The 20,676-nt window shown below is 40.2% G+C and overlaps 1 protein-coding gene across 1 annotated transcript; it reads right to left on the bottom strand.

The window, feature by feature from the left end:
- Nucleotides 1-7,235: 7,235 nt before the first annotated feature.
- LOC116181117 (sialin) lies at nucleotides 7,236-11,098 on the bottom strand. The gene is made up of 9 exons (XM_031501393.1): nucleotides 10,490-11,098; nucleotides 9,998-10,440; nucleotides 9,863-9,947; nucleotides 9,596-9,816; nucleotides 8,116-8,262; nucleotides 7,937-8,069; nucleotides 7,733-7,888; nucleotides 7,594-7,679; nucleotides 7,236-7,543 (listed from the first exon to the last, which is right to left on the bottom strand). Exons 1-9 carry the CDS (start codon nucleotides 10,491-10,493, stop codon nucleotides 7,322-7,324), a joined length of 1,497 nt encoding a protein of 498 aa, XP_031357253.1. The 5' UTR covers nucleotides 10,494-11,098; the 3' UTR covers nucleotides 7,236-7,321.
- Nucleotides 11,099-20,676: the final 9,578 nt, after the last annotated feature.

Raw genomic sequence — 20,676 nt, 5'->3', positions numbered from 1 at the left:
TCAATGTTATATATAAAATTACAATATGCCCAATGCAACTAAATTTATTTGAGTGTGAATGGATGTGCTTTCTATGTAATTATTATATATTTCAGCTGTCTTGTCCTCATTTACTAACTTGTACTTTCTTCCAGCGTAGTATTTAAATCATAAGAACCGTTCCGTTACCTAATAAATAAATAAAATATCATTCTTTTTATTTACCATCCCATATATATTCTTAAGGCCAAACATTTCACCATGAGCAAACTGGAGCTACCAAATGCAAGAAATGAGTCCCATCTCCCGAATTAATAACGGAATCTTAGAGTTATTAAAAATGGCAGTCTCCAGAAGTATTAACTTTTATTGATTGAATAAGGCATTTGTGAGCGCAAGTTCGCGCAAACACGGAGAGATTGTTAGGTAAAATAAAAACGGAGTGTCGTAATGTAGAGTAATTCTTCACCCCATATCACACACCTTCATATTAGTGAATTTAATTGGATATTAATACGAATGCCCAAAACACCTTCTGCTAAATAAAGTACGTTAGTTTTAATGAGAACCAACAGAGGTACTACATTGGTGATGAAACATGCAATGCACCTAACAGGAGAATATTTATAACAGTCATATAAAATTCTCAACGTCCAGAATTAATGACAAATCACATTTTGAAATGTCAACATTTACCCACGTTTATAGTGTGTAATGAATTACGCGGTCATCACTGCAACAACCTCACAAGAATAACTAGTATTTGGACAAAATTTTAAGCTTAATGATCTTCTTCTTTGCTATGTAACGTTAATAACATCTTTTGCTTTTTTTTAATGGTAGGTAGTCCCGTATACGCAGTAAACTACATTATGAGACTGTACCGCGACAAAGACAAAGCTCTAAAATGTAATTTATTGTTTAATACTGTACGATGGCATTGAACGAAAACTACAAAGTAACAAAAGAATTTTTTGTTGGAAAAATCTATTTAAAGAATTAGACTTAATAAAGTGGTTAATGTACCTACCTACGAAAAAGATGAATGATTGAATATTTGTTTGCAACGAGCACGCAAGAAGTGATTTACAATTAAAATGTATGACTAACACCCAAAAATTGCATAGTTTGATTGGAGGTTAAGGAACGGCCTTGCAATTTGGTAATAAGAGCGGAATCCTGGTAGCGTGCAAACTAACGGTTTTTCTTATGCAAGGGTCCAATTTGGTAAAAGAATGCATTAGGAAGCGGTGACTAATTTAAATAGGAATGACCAAATGGTAATATCCTTGTAAGCAACGGATGGATCTGCTTCGTCATTAATTATCGACTTATGGAATGTGTTACTAATGACCAAATTGTGTTTAATAGAACACCGTTTAATACAATTTTTGGTAACAACAAATAAGGAAATCGTAAATTTTGGTAAAAGAAATATTAGGTAAACTGTTAACTGTGACTTCATTAACAGTTGGAACTAAACAAAAATTAATATAGCACTTTTAAGCACATGCAAAGTTGGATAATTTTTATGCGCTATACAAAAGCCTGCCTTGTGATAAGAAACATTCTTTGTTAGACACTGAAATTAATAGTTTTCGTTCCATAGTGCACTTTGCAAAAAAGAACAAAACAACAATATACACAACCTCACTTTTAGTAAACATCTTTCCTGACAACTAACACATACTACTCCGCTAATAATAGTACATGCCTCATCATTTTATAGTATTGACGCTCGGCCTGAAGATGACCCTACGTGGTTGAAATCGATAGCCGCAATAGTACCAATAAAAACGTGTTTTAAAAAAGATTCTCTTTGAACCCAGTCTACATCGTACAACACGTTTAAAAATGGAACAATACATCAACCGAGTTGCGATTGCGTTATATATTAAAAAATAAATTTTAATATGCTATCTTTTTAGATTAACATATACAGGGTGGTCTATTTTTAAAAAATCATTTGAAAATAATTTCTATAGATCCATCCACAGTTGATATTTGCACATAAGATTTTTTTATATCTTTAGGGGTGGGCTAGGAAAGACTGACATACTGTTGTAGGACGCTGTATAAATAACAAAGGCAATTAGATGTTCCTTTAATCATATAAGTAATACCTTTTAGCGTTGCATTAATTAAAAAATGTCTATAAGATGTCCTTTGTTTCGTGGGTCGTGGGAATATGCAAATAGGGCCTTGTAGTACACATGCAGGACAGGGCAGTACATCGGGCAGAACTTAGCAGTACACAGAATTAGTGGCCGGAGAGGGGAGTACACCAAGTACTGCCAATTTTGACAGTACCTGTACAGAAGTTTGCTCAGTGAAATACCCCTCGCATTTTGTGCATATTTTACATGCCACCAAGCTTACCACGTCCCTGGCAAGGCGCTACAATTTTACGCAGTACATTCCGATACAAAAGTCGATTCTATAGTAATTAGACAGTGTGCCATACAAGTTGCATAACATCAAGGGGCTTGAAGGAATATCGCAAGAGCAGGGTACACAAATTCTTTTTTACACCATGTACAACAGTAAAATTATTTATTGAAGTTTTACAAAACGTAAAAACACATGTAAAATGTACTTAACTGCTTTCAATACTGGTGTGCGTGAACCGTTATCTCCAATGGACCAATCATCTTCATCGGAACTGCAGGCGTTTACTAACCTCATGTTTTCCCATATATTTGACATGAATACATTCCTCTAACCACTGCGTTGACTTGGTATGATTCAGATCATCACGATAATCCCTCGTTTTACAAACCATTCTCTACGAAACCACGACGAGCACGGCCATGAACTACGGTGTACCTCTGACCAGGTTTTTAACAACTGCGACCACTTGCAAGCATTCGAATTAACAACAATTTCTGTCTAAACTCATGATTTAGGGCTTCTACGCAATTTCCAACTATAGAAAATAAGTAAGGTTAGGTATGGTTTAACATCTTTAAGCAAATTACCTACCGTATGTTATCGCAAATCCAAGGTGTACACGTTTTCGAAAAGACGAGTTTTGTATAAAACTGGAGATGGAAAATGTAAAGCAAAAACTAGAAACGACGAAAATAACCTCAAGCACATACTGTCAAAACATTATTATACCTAATTAAATATAGCACGGAATGCACCAATCGTGGAATGTACTACATTTTGGACGCTTTCGATTGGTTACTTTGAATTTTTGTATAATTAGTTCACATACCTATCTTCCAGGGACGTAAGCTTGGGGGCACTGTATATATTCAATACTGCTATGACTCACGGGGTAATTAGGTATTGCATCATCAGGAAAAAAGACACTAGAATTAATTACAGGGGATATCCTTGAAGCGCAATTCTGTTTTGATTGTGGAAATTGAGATTCTTTATGCTCACCTGTTTGCCCGAAACTTGTAAGATACCACACACTGATGAGCTGTCACAGGAATGAATCATTAAATCGATCTCTTGCACTTTGTTTATATTAAATCACGTTCTCTGCTAGGCGCAATATACTGAAATCATACCACTAACCACGACGACGACCGGCCGGCAAAAAAGAAGTGGTGGGTGGGAGCGATAACAAAACAAAGACAGTGACTGTGCGATGAGCCGATTTTGCACGTACCAGTGGCGTACCACCTGCAAATTTCAATTGACCGAATTTAAAAAAAATGTCAGATCGGTATGACCACGACTCGTGACCGGCTAATTTACAATTTAGTATCGCGTTCTTTGGGTACACCAAAAAAAGAAAACTGTTGCCTTCGTAAAACCGGTGTCTACTAAGGGCCTAGGACGATTCGGTTACATACATCATTAATAAAATTATCACTCTGTTTATTCATTACTGAAGTGGAGGGGCTCAGGGCCCCGGACCCGGACGGCACTTTATTATTAGGAGCGGCAGCGTCGTATCTTCCAATAATACCTCGAGGCGTTTTTGATAAAAGCTAAAACTGTTCTCAATATGTTGTATGGCGTCATGTATTTTTCTAACAAGTCGAAAGCTTTCCAAAATTTAAACAAATTAGGTATGCACTATTTAAGGCTTACGATGGGCATATGCTTCAATTAATTAACCATAATTTGCCCCCTCTTAATGGTCTATGACCTGGTCAACCTTTTTACTGCCCCTGGTTGAAAATTGTAGCACGAGTTTACCTATAGCGAATTCTGTAATGCTAAAGTGCCTACCAAGCAATTAAAAAAATTGTTATCGCCTTTCAAAATTTTGTGTTGAGTATAAGTTACCTTTTTAGCGCAAACCAAACAAAAACAAATTCTAGTCTGTCTATCTGTCTGTATTGTAGAGTGTGTTGTGCATCTGCTACGTGGGTGATATAGGTAGCTTATATGCCAGGAAGTGGCCCTCCTCCTTTCAACCTTCTAGGTTCTAGCAACTACTAGCAACTGCTCAGGCGGAGAAAAAAGTGGAAATTCTATATTACTACAGTTTCCCAGATACAGTCTTTGGGTTTCTTTTATTGGGATGCGTATAGGAGTAGTAACTTTATGGTATATCTAAATAGTTGCACCCATTGCCCCCCCCCCCACTCCGGTGTGGGTAGTGACCAATACCTACTTATAAGTGGCTCGTCGGGCCCAAAACCCACACTGGTAGTGTCCAAGTGTCAGCGACACTGTCGATAACGTTGCCTCTCGGATAACGGGCGACCTCTCGGGTGACCCCTTTCCTTAGTAAAGGGGTTGTCAGCCAAACCCTGGGTAAACCCATGATGAGACCGCATTTCTGCGCTACTCGCGTAGGAATTGTATGGAAGATAATCCAAACCCTTTCTGCGCTCCTCGTCAGGAGTGCGACCAACAAGCAGGGCCCTCGGCCCTCAAAAGGTGTCCGGCAACGAACTCCAATGCCGAGCCTTATTCAAGGACCTGAGAGTGGGCCAGCTCCTATATTCACGCGAAGAATAGAAGCGTCCAAGTCAAGCGGACCCTGCGCCAAAGCCCAGAGCTGTGCCTGGGTCGTTGGCTCAAAGAGGGCAATCCGACGTCAGGAACCAAGCATTTTGGAGTCTACGCACCAAAATTAATAAGAAAAAGTGTTTTCCCGAGAAATTTTGGTGCAGTTGATTTTTGGCAAAAAAGGAAGGTTATACACTGCCTTTTTTTGAAGCCCGAAAAAAAAATTGTCTCAGATCGACCCGGAAAAAAAATTTTCTTATAGAATATGGCCTGTAGAATCCATAATTTCAAACAGTTCCAAGATTGGGCTACTAGTTCAAAAGTTACAGCCCTTTGAATTTTTTTTCGAAATTGGTTTCTAGTCTATAACTTTTGATCGAGAAGTCTAATCGAAAAAGTACGAATTGTTTTGGATTCTACGCACCAAAATTAATAAGAAAAAGTGTTTTCCCGAGAAATTTTGTTGTAGTCGATTTTTGGTAAAAAAGGAAGGTTATACACTGCCTTTTTTTGAGCCCCGAAAAAAAAATTGTCTCAGATCGACCCGGAAAAAATTTTTTCTTATAGAATGTGGCCTGTAGAATCCATAATTTCAAACAGTTCCAAGATTGGGCTACTAGTTCAAAAGTTACAGCCCTTTGATTTTTCTTTCGAAATTGGTTTCTAGTCTATAACTTTTGATTGAGAAGTCTGATCGAAAAAGTACGAATTGTTTTGGATTCTACGCACCAAAATTAATAAGAAAAAGTGTTTTTTCGAGAAATTTTGGTGCAGTCGATTTTTGGTAAAAAAGGAAGGTTATACACTGCCTTTTTTTGAGCCTCGAAGAAAAAATTGTCTCCGATCGACCCGGAAAAAAATTTTCTTATAGAATGTTGCCTTTAGAATCCATAATTTCAAACAGTTCCAAGATTGGGCTACTAGTTCAAAAGTTACAGCCCTTTGAATTTTCTTTCGAAATTGATTTCTAGTCTATAACTTTTGATTGAGAAGTCTGATCGAAAAAGTACGAATTGTTTTGGATTCTACGCACCAAAATTAATACGAAAAAGTGTTTTCCCGAGAAATTTTGGTGTAGTCGATTTTTGGTAAAAAAGGAAGGTAATACACTGCCTGTCACAGATCGGGGAGAAGCGCTCTCCAGGGTTTAGCTCAAGGCAGCCTGAGACGAAGCCCAAAAGTTGCGGGTGCACCACGAAGCTCAGGCGAGGTGCATTATGGCTGCATGATGTGTTTGACGGGTTGGAAGGTAAGGGACCTTTTCCTCGACTGGTAGGGTTCCGTCGGAATTCGCAGGGTGCCTTTGTGGCCGAATGCGAGGACTGGTTGGAAAGGATCGTCTGCGCGTATCTAAAAGTGCAGATGCACGTTTCTGGGGTAACCACGGTTGAAGCGCGTCCAGGGACAAGATCCTGGGTTCAGGTCGAAAGCGAGTGTTCCGGCTGTGCCAGGTAAGGGAGAAAGCTCAAGCGGGGGGCGGGACCCAGTCTCGTTGCGACGGAGGGGATTCAATCCCTCAAAAGGGTGTCGGGAATACTACCGGCACCCTCAACAAGTGTTGTCTTCCTTGCTGTGGTGCCTCCGCAGTCTGAACGAGAAACTGGAAAGATTCCAAACACTATGAAAGAGCAGGAAGCTCTTGAACAAGTCGATAGATGGCGCAGTAGCCATTGTTTCTCCGTTAAACCGGAAAAGACCGAGGTTGTTGCTTTTACGAATAGACGGAGAGCGTATCTTGATGGGCTCACTCTTCGAGGACGTCGACTGCAGGGTCTAGACAGATCATTGATGCTTCTCAAGAATTGAAGATGAGACCATCCTTTTCAAGAAACTATCGTCATGAATGTGATAGTACCTACGTAGTACAGGGTAGTCTTGAGGGTACGGAACACCACCCAGTATAGGACAATTCGATTACAAACTACCATACAGATTCTAGGAGTAATACACGAACAGTTATTAAGTACTCCTGATCTGAGGGTATTGCTGGGGGGTATTCCGTATCCCCCAGACCTTCCGGTACTACATTCTGCCCCACGTATTTCTGAAGAGGATCGCTACCCCTCCCAGTCTTGCTTGTCTGAAGGTAAGTTTAATGGTCAGATTGTTTATGAACCGAGGTTCTTTTGGGAGCTGATAAAACACCCAGGAAAGAAGGCTTTGATGTTCTCTTCCCTAAAGCTATCATGAGATCCTCCAGCAAAGTGGAGATTTAGAATTGATTTTTTTATCCGAACACAAAATGTGTATGATTGCATTGCGAGGCGCAGCCGAGTGATTTAACCACATGAATGCGACGCGTTATCATGCGTGATCAATTGCATAGCTCATTATATGGCTACAAGTATTTATTTGCACTAAATTTTGTATCACAATTTCATTAACGACTAATACTTAACAGGTAAATGGTAAATTCAAATCATCTTTTACTATCCACATTTTCTAATTGGTCAACGTTCTCTTTCTCCTCCTTTCCATTTAATGTGTGTAGTTCTGAACCATTACTTTTCTCTGCGTACCGATTGTTTGGATTGTTCCACCATTGAAGATCAGACTTGGCGAATGTAATAAAGAAAAATCCTGTGGATATAAGAACACCTGCCGCTATCCAAAACACCTTTTGCCACTGCTCGACGGAGTTCTGAAAAGGCGAGTAGAATAGCGAACATAATCTGCGTATTAGGGACTTACATTGTTTGTAGTGAGCAGTCCAACAATTAACGGGGAGATAAACCCTCCAATCGCTCCTGATCCATTTGCCATACCTAGCAGGATGCCTAGAAGTAAAAAACCGACTTAAAGACGGGATTAACGCCGCTCAAAAACGTACTGGCATAATTTGGACTGATATCGACTAAATTCGCCAACGCTCCCGTCGATGTCGCACCATGAATTCCAATGGCACCCGTTAAGAAAACAATGGCGAGGGTATAATTGCACCCTGAGTACGCCATAGCTATCATGCAGGCACCTTGCCCGATGTTACCTAAGAAGTCAATCATTAAAAACGTTAATAACCGAAGTGCACACCTACAAAGTGCTATTGCCAGTTTCCTAACGTTCGTGCGACTCATTTTGTTGGCGGTCAGGAGGTAATCGGCGTACGCCGAAAAGGCATAGGCGAAGATCATTCGCGCAAGATGAGGCAATGCAGAAAGGAACCCAGTCTACAACGTTAACAGTTAGAGGGTGGATGGCTTGACGCGCCCTTACCGAAGTAATATTCCATCCGTGCACACTTTTAAAGAACATTGGCCCGTTGGTCGTAACCGTAAATAAACCCCATAATCCTCCGATTTGTGCAAAGATGTTTGACCATACAGGTAGAGATGTTAGTATGGCTTTCCACGGCACTGGGGGCTAAAACAAAATTGATATTTATTTATTTGTTTGTTTGTTTGTTTGTTTGTTTGTTTGTTTGTTTGTTTGTTTGTTTGTTTGTTTGTTTGTTTGTTTGTTTGTTTGTTTGTTTGTTTGTTTGTTTGTTTGTTTGTTTGTTTGTTTGTTTGTTTGTTTGTTTTTGTTTGTTTGTTTGTTTTTTGTTGTTTTGTTTGTTTGTTTGTTTGTTTGTTTGTTTGTTTGTTTGTTTGTTTGTTTGTTTGTTTGTTTGTTTGTTTGTTTTTTTGTTTGTTTGTTTGTTTGTTTGTTTGTTTGTTTGTTTGTTTGTTTGTTTGTTTGTTTGTTTGTTTGTTTGTTTGTTTGTTTGTTTGTTTGTTTGTTTGTTTGTTTTTTTGTTTGTTTGTTTGTTTGTTTGTTTGTTTGTTTGTTTGTTTGTTTGTTTGTTTGTTTGTTTGTTTGTTTGTTTGTTTGTTTGTTTGTTTGTTTGTTTGTTTGTTTATTTATTTATTTATTTATTTATTGTCCCTCTTGCTCTAGGCCCACAACAGGCTTACGGCCAATTACAGATTGGACCGCATAATACTTTTTAGAGGTGTCCCTGCAGAAGGGCTGATATGGTCAGTGGTGGACTGGACAACTCCAAGATGTATGGAACGTTCAAGATGAGTATGGAGATTTTTTCAGTAGCGTCGCCGAAGAAGTATTGCGGCTGTGCTGACTGTGACTCCAAAGGGTTTGGGGGATGATAATGACTAAATAGAAATGGAGGATTCGATAGTCATATCTTTCAATATTACCCTGAAGCGGTGGAAAACATGGGGGGGGGGGGCGTAGCACCACAGGGTCTAAGCACTATACGAACATCTCACATCGCATGCTAGTTATAGAGAAAAGGACCATTTTTGCATATTCCCCAGAACTTTAGCTATCAAAAACGTCAAATGCCCTTAGCCCTTACACCAAGAGCCTATACGAAAATCTTGTGCTCGTTGTATGGCAAGGGGGGGATGGAATACTTTCCAGTTACAAAAATATTATGATAAGAAAAATTATGATATTATGATGAAAAGAAAAAAAGAATATTTATTTTTTTCTTGGAGAGTATTCCATACCCCTGAGCCCCCCCCCCCCCTTCACACTTAAACCATTACAGTTTCGGAAGGGACCATCGATCATCTGTGAGGTATGGAAAGGGACAGGGTAACTCTTTCTAAAAAAGTGTCGTCGTGTTAGATCACAACGTTTTGAGGGTAAACATAGCTCCATACCTCCATACGTAACATCCGTGACTATAGGTCAATAGGTGGGGGTCTGGATGTAATGGAATACCTTCTTCTGCGAGCTCTTGACTTACCTTCTCTTTTGAAACGCTCTGTCCGAGACTATCTAGAATGTATTCTTTCTCTTTTTCAGATATTCGGGGATGTTCGATGGGCGAATCGAACACGAAGAAATACCAAGTCGCATACCAAAGCGTCCCAAACACTCCTGAAATGTAGAAAACATACTCCCATCCGAATGTATGTATAATCACACCGCATAACGCAAAAGTCACCGCGGCCCCTACGGAACTACCTAAAAGAACCGATTTTATCCCCTTAGCGCAACGAAGAACACTCACCGACATATGCAGTCACAAACCTGCTGCGCTCGTTCGGAGGAATCCATCGCGCCGTCATGCTGTGCATCGATGGCCAGGCACATCCCTACAAGCAAAACGTAAGCGTCGGTGGACGAGGAGGAGCGATTGACTTACCGCGACGGCTCCTTGCAGCAATCGTACAATAATGAGATACTCCAAACCAATAAACGAAACGGTTGGGATTAGAAAGCACAGGAGAACGCTAACAAAATTGGAAAGCCCAAAGACCATCTTCGTCCCGTACTTATTCGCGAGCATTCCACCGGGTATCTGGGTCAGCCAGTGCAGCCAGAAGAACGCGCCCAAGATCAAACCCTGCTGGTACTCCGTCCACTCGAAACCGCCGATTTCCTCCCTTTCGGCAGAGACGTCCGTGAGGTTCGCCTTTGGAGTGGTCGCTATGCATTCGCTTGTGATGGTCGAGTTCTGGGCAGGTTTCGGCTTCACCATCGCGACCAAGGCGATGTTGAGATTGATGCGTATCATGTAGTTTATCGCGAATCCGGTAAAAACCAAATACCATAACACCGTTCGTGTCAAAATGCAGTTGTCTTTGCCTGAAAGCAATTTTCCACGATACGGGCACAATACAATGGCCATACTTACTCATTTTATTAGCGTATACTATATGCACCGATTGTGATTATTTAAGTAAAACTCTTTATCTTTGTACACTTAGAGATACAGTTTGTATTCAATTTACACACGTAGCGTGCTTATAAACTTAGAAATTTGTTTAAACAATAATTTTTGTGTTTGAACAATGAAAACACTGTCAAGAAATAATACGGTGAAGATATTTATTGTTAATCTTATCTAAGAAACGTCGTTATCAGGGACCTGGGTATACAGAAGTGATGTTTGCCACAGTTCGACTGTCATGAGTGGGGCCTTATTTTTGAACACTTTCCACAAACTCACCATGCAAGATCAAAGGCGCGAACAAAAAGAATCACTTGTCACGTTTTTCCAAACCTTATCTTGTATAGGTAGGTAGTATCGAACACTTCAAGCTTTTTATATTATCAAAGTCGTAATTGCCTCTAATCAATGAAGGTTAGATACTAATGGTTTCACTTGAAGTGTGCCCAAAAAAGGCATTTAGGTACCTTTCGCCATTTATAGGTCGAGATTGTCACCCTTGATGTCTTAAGGGATAAAGGCAACACCGTCAGACTGCTATCACATTTCGCGGTGATGATCCAAGTAAACAACTCAAAAGTGTTGATCATTTCTTCGCTTTGTGATCGTGACGTTGGAGGGGAAAATTATCGTACAAAAATAAGGAAGCGGAATATTTTTTCAATGACGCGCTATTGTCTGATAATGATGGGAGATTAGGGCAAAGTGGAATAGCTAAAAAATACAAATTCACATGCATTTAGAATAAACCATTGCAATTTGGAAATATTCAGCTTGTGTTAAGGAGGAGGTTTTATTTTTTACCCCAGTACGTGGGGGCAAAGTAATACCACAGATTTAAATATACTAATTTAAAACTGTGGTAATACTACCCGTGTTGTGACGTACCCACCTACCTTTCGCCAGGAAAGATTGCCGGTCATAGAACACTTGATCCCGGTCTACAATCTATGTTTTTCTAAAGATGTGAGCGACTTTCGGGATAGTATCGTGTCAATGTTGAACAAAAAGACTTTTCCTTGAACAATAGCACGATCCTATACCGGAAGTCGCTCGCATCTTGAGAAAAACATAGATTGTAAATCGACACAAGGTGTGCTGTGACCGGTAATCTTTCCTGGCGAGAGTTATAGATACTTGCAGCTAGACACAGTGACTAGATACATCTAGGTACCTACATATCTAAACTCCCAATCACCGGCGGTGAAGATACTACTCCACGGGAGATGAAAGGCTGATCACCTTTCCCAAACATTATGTTGATAACAGTAAAGTAAGGAAAAGTGGAGGGGGGGATCTCTAAAGCACCTAGTGATCAAGAGGTGTGAAGTATCCCTGAGGATAGGGCAACTTGATCATCCTTTTCTGTGGGAGCAGTAAAGGTTCCACATATTTGTTAATGCGGGGCGTAGGTACCTATAGCATATGGGATAGTATGGAATATCTCTCTAACAGACAAGTTCAAGAGCTCCCATAGGACACAGAGATATGTAAATATTTTGTCGGAGATCGTAGCACCAGGACGTTGGGGAAAGGGGTGTATGGAATACTTCCCCGGAAAAGCAAATATGTTCATTATTTCCATAAAGGCCCTAAGTGTTTGAGGACTGGGGAAGGGATTAGTATGGGGTTCGGTTGAGTGCAGTCATTCAATACTTTTCAGGGAGATTCTCCTCTCCCTGAAAAGCATTGAACCTACCTCAAAAGTAATCGTAAGATGCTAAGGGGAGGACGTATAATCATCGAGATTCGAGAAGTACGCTATACGCCCCACGATAACCAAATGTATTCCCAAAAATTATCGTGAGAGTAGGAAGAGAGTTGTTCTCTCTTGTTCTGGGCCCTCAACAGGCTTGCGCCCAATTACAGAATGACCCGCATGATGCTTTTTAGAGGTGCCTCTGCAGAAGGTTTTTTACGAATACAAAGATGTACGGCAGAAAAAAAGAAAGATATGGAAACTGTTGGTTTCAACAGTACGTTGCACCCGCGCACAACGCCCTAATCGTGCGAGAATGGATACCTATCGACATGTTTTTCATTTTCCAGTGCTTTGTGCGCGAGTGCCCCATCCTGTTGGAACGAGCAGTTTCAAGTTTTTTTTTTTTTTTTGTACCGCACATCGTTGTATTCGTAATTTAAAAAATGCTACTCAATACAGTATGTACTTTTTTACGGGCCATATAAGAACATAAATTTGATGACGATTCCTCCGAAACAAAACGTCGAATTGAAAATCTCTCAACGGGCCCTTGTAGAGGTAAAAAAGTGGCAATGAGAAAATTCTTTTTATTTTCTTGTATCTGCTCAAATAATTTTCAGTTTTTCTGGAATATCTTCGGAATTAATCGAAATTTTCTGGATTTCTTTAAAGCATGATAATAACTCATTAATTGCGCATCTCTTCTCTAATTTAACCATCGTCGTATCTTCTGTGGTTTCGGAGATCCCCATCTCGGACACAGTGTATACCTAAACAAGAACCATTATCTGTAATCGCATCATCAAGGGGGCGGAGTTTCAACCCACAAATCTTCGGTTCCCCTCCCCAAACGGCACTAAACTTGTTAGTCGCCATTATGCCTATAAAAGCACAAAATTCCTGTTCCGTTAGTAGGCGTCTTTTCAGACCGAATACAATTGGCCAACTAGATCTAGTTGATTAACGCATGGTCTTCGGGACCGCAGCGGTAGGTACGTGCAGCAACAATCTTTTTCTCTGAATTATGATAGAAATTTAAATGTATACGTATACAGGGTGAGTTTGTGTTACAAAGCGATATCTCGAAGACGGTTTTAAATATTGTTATTATGACCTAATAAGGATATGGGGAGACAAATTTTAACATATTTTTTAATTTCTTTCGTTTCGCAATTTTTAAGGGTGGGGGCGACTTTACTTCCCCACAATTATGAAAAGTGCGGCTTCGTTAGACAAAATAACATTTTTCAAGAACCCTTTGAGTCGAAATCGATTGCCCTAAGGAAAATTAACCAAATTTAAGTTTTTACCATTTAGTCCATTTATTCCCTCAACCCTTTGAACGTTAGAAAATGTGTAACCTAGTGACCAAGTTTGTTATTTCGTTGTTATTATCCAAAATAACCATAACTCCGTAACCATGGAAGCAATTAAGCAAAAAATATAACCACGATACGATACGGTACCTAGTGTTTTATGTAGATTCGAATTTTAAAGGCAAAAGTGTATCATTCCATGTAACATGTTAGTCACTCCCACCTCTAAAAAAAGAAAAAATGTAAAAAGAACCATATTAAAATTTGTCCTTCCATTTCCTTATTAAGGTATCAAAATATTTATGACCGCATGTTCAAAATATCGTGTTGTAATGCTTTTAAAAACTCACCCCGTATACAGTTTAAACATATTAATAGTCTCTGAGGCAGCTGGGTTATACCTAGGTAATATATGGACCTGTTGCCTCTCTCTGACGCCTAATCGCCCACTCCATATCCCCCCCCCCCCGCCCCTGGCGATTATGTTAGCATGGTACTTTTCCTCAATGCCAAAAACTGTCAGCCTCCATTGAGATCCTTCACGACTATATGGAAGAGACACCAGGAATTCTGCACCGCCACCAGGTCACCAGTTTCGCCCTTTACTTGTGCGGTTTCCAACCACCTTCAAGAACTTTTGGCAAAGCGATTTTGTACCGTATTCGCCGGGTTAGCCGTTAGTCTATACCCAGAGGGTCATTGGTACCTATCTATGATCGCTACTTTGAGTTATCCTTCGAGACACCCGACTTTTTTTGGGGTTGCCCTTCGTCGGCGCGACGGTTGGGTTGGCGTCCAATCCAACCTCACACACACGACAAGGCCTAACGCTGAGGGGGTTAGGTACCTTTACTTACCTATACACTTTAGTGGTCCTTCTTCTCCTTACTCTTCACAATAAAGATTTGCGTTTATTCGGTAATTGGTATTCGGTCCTTATTTATACAGAGAATGTACAATAAATGATTTGATTATGGGAGTTACCCACAAGCATTGAATAATTCAGATTTATTATTCAATGCTACAAGTCCAAAGACTTCATTTGTTCTAGGTACCTTTTACGCCCATTTTTTTGGCCCTCAAAGGGTTGACTGGGTCCTCGTCGATCGTTCGATATAAATTGATTAAGGCCTTGGTAGCGGTACCTATACCAGTACTGGATTCCTATACTATACATCAGCTATTAGCTATTGTTATATCGCAGACTGGTGGACTCTCAGACGGGAGAGACCCCCAAAGAATAAAACAGATCCGAAATGGCTTTAAAGGTTCTAAAATCTCATATTTCTGAAACGCCCCCTAAATTCCCTTAAAAGCTGCTATGAAAAATCCCCCAGCACCACGTCACTTTCATTGCCATTCCCAAAAAATTAACATGGGGGTAGGTATAGGTATTGCGCATGTGGGTTGTATAGGGAATATGCTCGCCGGACGCTTTTTTAACGTAATTTTCCATACCCCTCAGAGCTACATAATTTCCCGTACCTATACTTCTTATGGAACACGAGAACCTGTTATTTTTTACAACGGGGTCGTGAGACTACACTCAAACGGGTTAATTACCCCGCAAGAAGGTAATGGTGGCATGACACTTTTTATTTCTAATATACCACGAGCCTTCCTATCGTAATTAGCACCCCGCGACCCCTTCTGTTTCTACCGAACGTCTACGGATGCCTTTCTGACTTCAATTATTATGCACTGCAATGAGAAGAACAGGGCAAGTTAAAGACGTCCACAGAGCGAACCGTTACCGCCATCGTTTATTTTTGACTCGATTTATAATAGCGATCGTAGGTACGTGAAAGTAAAAAGGTAAAAGTAAAATTAATTGAATTAATGGAAAAATGGCATTGATGATGTTGATGAGTCGTTTGATACTCGCGTAGTGATCACGTGGCAGCCTTAACGCGCTTCTGATTGGCTGCTTGTCAAAGAGTCGTTTCGTCTACATCCCTCAGTTCTTGTTCCAACTTAGCAGCCACGCTTAGGTACTAGTTCGTGCCATAATTTTGTGAGTTTCAAGGGTTTTTTTGTGAAAGATCGCCGAACGAACATTACGATGGGGTGAGTTTTTGAATTTTGATTCTTTTGGTGCATGCATCATACGTTAATTCGCTGTAATGCCGTTTTTATCGAAATATACAAATTCGTGGAGATGACGAAAAAATGGCGTCGCGTTTTTCGTACATTTCGTACAGGTCCAAAATTATTTTAAGGGTGAATTTTCCCTGTAATTGCAGTTAGTGGCATTCCCTGATGGGTGGTATTTTGTATTTTGTCGTCGAATTTGGATAAATAACGCATTTGCACTTAATTCGGAGAAAACCAATTTTTTGCTTATCAAATTAGGTATAGGCAATCGTCTCTGTCTGACGGGTACCGGCGTAGATAAGAACGTTGCAGGTGTCCTTCTTATGTCTACCCAAACCAGAGATGGATTCTACGCGTAGGGCTTAGCAACGAATTTTCATTCCAATTTGTAACAATCGGATACGTAGTGCCGTGTGTGTTTTGCGCATTAGTTTTCAATAAAAACAAGTGATAAACCTGCAGGAGCTTTCTTCGATCATTATCGATTTTCAATCGCGAGTTAGTTGCATTTGCATCGTTTGCGCGGCCTTATTTGTGTTAGGTACGTTGTTGTTAAGGTGCAGCGTTTTAATAATAGTAAGTGCTTTTTACCCAATATACCTATCGCCACCCCGCATAAGTAGTACTATGCAATGAAAAAAGGGCTGCCGTCTAGTCACCTTTGAAAATTTTGCTTTTGTTTTCCCGGAAAATCATAACCTAAACTTCCAAAGGCGACTCGACTCCAATCCTTTTTTGATCGCCCGAATTCAGTACGCCCGCCGCGAATGTTTTTTTTGCCAATTTCCCGATAAGGGCATCGGATTGCCTTCATATCTATCGTTCAAATCTCCAGGATTTGCTTATCTCGGTACGACAGTGGCGGCGGCGTAATGAACTAAAATGCTTCCCATTTTATTTATTTACTTATAGCATTGAATAAAAAATTAAGTTTATTCGTAAGCAATACGTAGATTTACGTACGAGTTACCCCGACAATGTTTAGGGAATGCACAAAAAATCAACCCCTTCAATTCCATCATTTGAATCCCATTAAACAGATAGAACTCCCTCACTTTACAATAAATGCCACAGAATCAATTTCTAACAATAAAATGATAAGGGCGCGTGTGGCAAAGGAGCCACAGGTAGGTATAGGAAAAAATAATTTTCCCACCCCAAAATGGCGCATCTGGTAAGGTTGCGGTTTATAGGGATGAAATTGTTGCCGTTTAATCTTAGTGTTGTGATTGGACGAGGGTCTGTGAAACTGTAGGCCACCCCTAAAGAGCTAAAAAGACTCGAACACGCCCTCTGCAGCTAATTTGAAATTCTCATGACAAGGGTCGATGCATCCCTTATTCATTCGATTCAATTGTGGGTAAAGTTTTAAGTCTTGCAGGTAGAAATTGGCCCCTTCTGAGATTTGTATAGGAATTTAATTAATAATCCTTCGATCTCTTCGTAAAGGTACGAAGATCGTAGATGCAAAAAGTAAAAAACTGCACGACAGCGTTGAGAGATTTTCAATGCACCCTTTCGTTACCGAAAAATCATCAATTTTGTATGGCCCGCAAAAGTGCACACTGTTTTGAGTAGCATTTTTTATTACGAATACACCGATGTACGGCCCACAAAAAAAACAAATGTTGGAAACAGTTGATTTCAACAGGATGGATGCCCCCGCGCACGATTATAGGGGATTGTGCGAGGGTGCACTTTCTTGTTGAAACTAACAATTTCCCACTTTTGTTTTTTTGTGTGTCGTGAATCGTTGTATTCTTAATACAAAAATGCGCTACTCGTATTTTGCGGGCCATATAAAAAATACACTTAATAACTGTTTATGTTTTGTCCGTCCGACTGTCCGTTCTCCCTTCTGCGGTTTTGACCTACTTTTAGGGGAATGGTCCTAAAGTCCTGGAATTGTTTGCAATAGGTACCTAACCTATACCTTGCAGGTGTGCCAGATGCCCCCCCCCCTCCCCCGCGAATTATTTCCTGAGATGTTGTTTATGAACGTAAAGTGTGTGTAACTTATACATGTGACAACCAATAATTGGTCTCAGATTTTATGCATTCGCATGCGTTAAGTGGTGCCCAGTAAAACTTTTGAAAATTAGGGAAGGGAGGGGGGGGCGAGGGGCGAACACCCGTTTTACCCTTCATGGTATTCTAATGAAAGGTCTCATCGAAATGAAAGTATAACTTTCTTGCGCGACTTCTCTTCGAGATCAGTGGGTGACGGCAAATGGGGGGGTAGGGGTAAAAATTGAATTTATCTTTCATGGTATTCTAATTAAAGATCTCAACAAAAGGAACTGTTTTCTACCAACTACCGTTCTTCTTTTTTACCCCTTATCAAAGTATACTCACTCTCATTCTAGTTTTCAGTAGAACGGCATCGAATGTAATACCTTGGGGTCTGGGGGTAATGGAATGCCACCCAGTATACAATTACTTTATTTATAAATTATATGAGTATAAAAATGATTTAATGGTGATAATGATCGCTGAGAAAGGGTAATTGAATTTTCCTTTTTACTGGGAGGTATTTCAGACCCCCCGGCGTTGCATTCTCCCCCAAAAGCGTCTACCTGATCACTCTCATTTCAGTTTTCGCTAAAACGCCATCGAACGTACCACCGAGGGGCCTGGGGGGCATACAATGAGTTGATTCATGTGCGTATTCGAATGATGTGATGTGCTTCCTTTTACTGCGGGCGAGGGGGGGGGGGGTATCAACAGGATGGTGCACCTGCGCATGACGCTCAATTCTACTCAACCACAGCGTGTAGTTTTTTTGCGGGCCATGTAAACAAAAAGTTGATGATGTGTTGTCAGAAACGATACTATGCATTGAAAATGTCCCAACGCTGTCTTGTACAGCTTAAATAGCATTTTTTTTAAATTAAAAAAAGTGCTATTGAATGCTGATGAAATTTTTTTTATTTCTACGTCGAAATCGATCGCCTTTAGAAGTAAAAAATGTTGAGTCTTAATTTTCAATTTTAATTTTGCTATTGTTTGCGTTTTGTCCGCCCATCTGTCCGTCCGTCCGGATCCCCTTCTGCGGTTTTAAACTACTTTAAGGGGAATGGTCCTCGAGTCCTGGATTTTTTTGCAATAGGTAGCCTATACCTTAAAGGTGTGCCAAATGGACATCACATTTAATTGTCATAAGGCCCCCCCCCCCCATGAATTATTTTCTGAGATTTTTTGAAAATAAGACGTTCGTAACTTTTACCTGCAACAACGAATCTGTCTGTCCATCCGTCCGGATCCACTTCTTGTTTTTGAAAGCTAAAACCGACAACCAATTGGTCTCAGATTTTGCATTCGCATGCCCTAAGTGGTGCCCAGTAAAATTTTGAAAATTGTGAAGGGGGGGGTTAACACAGGTTCTACTCTTCATTGTTTCTACAAACTGGAACTTTTTGCGAGACTTCTTTTTGAGATCAGTGGGAAAAGGGGGTTGGGGGGGGATTGATTTTATCTTTAATGGTATTCTAATTAAAGGTCTAAGGAAAGGAACGAACTACCGCCCTTCTTTTTTACCCCTTATCAAAGTAGGGGGGGGGGATTTATCTTTCATGGTACTCTAATGAAAGGTCTCAACGAAAGAAATCAATTTCTACCAACCGTAGTCCTCCTCCTCGACCATTTATCGTGATCGGTTGTAATTCCTTATATTTCGAAATCGAATTGTCGGGGAAGGGAGATTGGGACAAAGGCAAACTGAATCGTCTGGATGTACCTTGAAAACGAGGTATCGCGAATAGAGAGTATCTATTCATGAAGGGCAACTAGAGCGTCTGGACGAGATACGATTAATATTTCGCACTCATTGCGCACTAACATAATGTCTTTTCCTCTTAGACCTACCGTCGCCAACTTAATTTTTTACTCTGTGACAAAATCGCCCATTTTAATCCTCGTTACTGAAGTATCGTAGCTTTGATTAATGTCTTAAGATTAAGGGGGCGGGGCTTCAGCACAAACCGCTGTGTATCTACGCACCCATTATTCTTTTACCCCCACTCTGTCGCCAACAAACCATTTTAATCTCCGTTACACATTCCCGTTTTTCTACGTGTTTCAGGATCAGTGCTAATATGAGGGGTCCGTTAACTTGGCCCCCCCCCCCACTGAGAGATTTTATAGTCGTATTATTTTGAAATGAATGCGCTCGTTATGCGCTCATATGCGCCACCGATAATAACTCTTGCGCCATTATCGTTTTTTAGAAATCCGAAAAAACATTGGGGGGGGGCCAAGTGAACGTAGCCCCCCCCAGTACGTATTTTGTCCCTTGTAACTAGGTCACCTGATACATTTGGTTATGCGCTCAATTGCGCCACTTGAATTAAAGCTAGCGCCATTACGGTTAAGCCGTGACAAATTTTCAAAAAGTGGGGGGGCCAACTTAACGTTTTTAAAAGTTACTTTTTTTTAACATCTTTTCATACGAAATTGTACTCTCAGGTATGCGCTGAAATGCGCCGTAAAAAGATATCTTTGCGCCATTATTGTTTTTTGGTTATCCTTAAATATATTTGGGGGGGGGGGCAAGTGAACGGAATCCCCCATAACGCATTTTGCTACCGGTATTTGTGCCACTTGATACATCTGGTTATGAGCTCAATTGCGCCACTTGAATTAAAGCTAGCGCCATTACGGTTAAGCCATAAAGAAATTTAAAAAAGGGGGGGGGGCTAACTTAACGTTTTCAAAAGTTATTTCCGGAATTCGAATTTTTTTCTCTTTTTATTTTGTTGAACTCGGTCTATAGCACAGGCAGACGGACGTGGTCTCTTTGTGGACTTGCGCCTTTTTTTGGAAACAATAATTTTTAAAACCATTTTGATTGAACTGTAACGGAAACACCCTTGGTTAAGAGTTTTTAATTTACCCATATTTCTTTTACAGTTACCTATTGTAAATGGCGATGTTCAGCAGAAAAACTCATCTGATGCTCTGATAAAACCAAACTGTTTTGGAGCTATTTCTGCCGTTTCCCATCTAAACGGAAAGGAAGGTGAGTCATTCAATTACTGACT

The sequence above is a fragment of the Photinus pyralis genome, unplaced genomic scaffold (genome assembly GCF_008802855.1).
Source record: "Photinus pyralis isolate 1611_PpyrPB1 unplaced genomic scaffold, Ppyr1.3 Ppyr1.4_LG9, whole genome shotgun sequence".
NCBI lineage: Eukaryota > Metazoa > Arthropoda > Insecta > Coleoptera > Lampyridae > Photinus > Photinus pyralis.
Note: the sequence above shows the minus strand (reverse complement) of the source record. Positions and strands in the feature narration are given on the sequence as shown.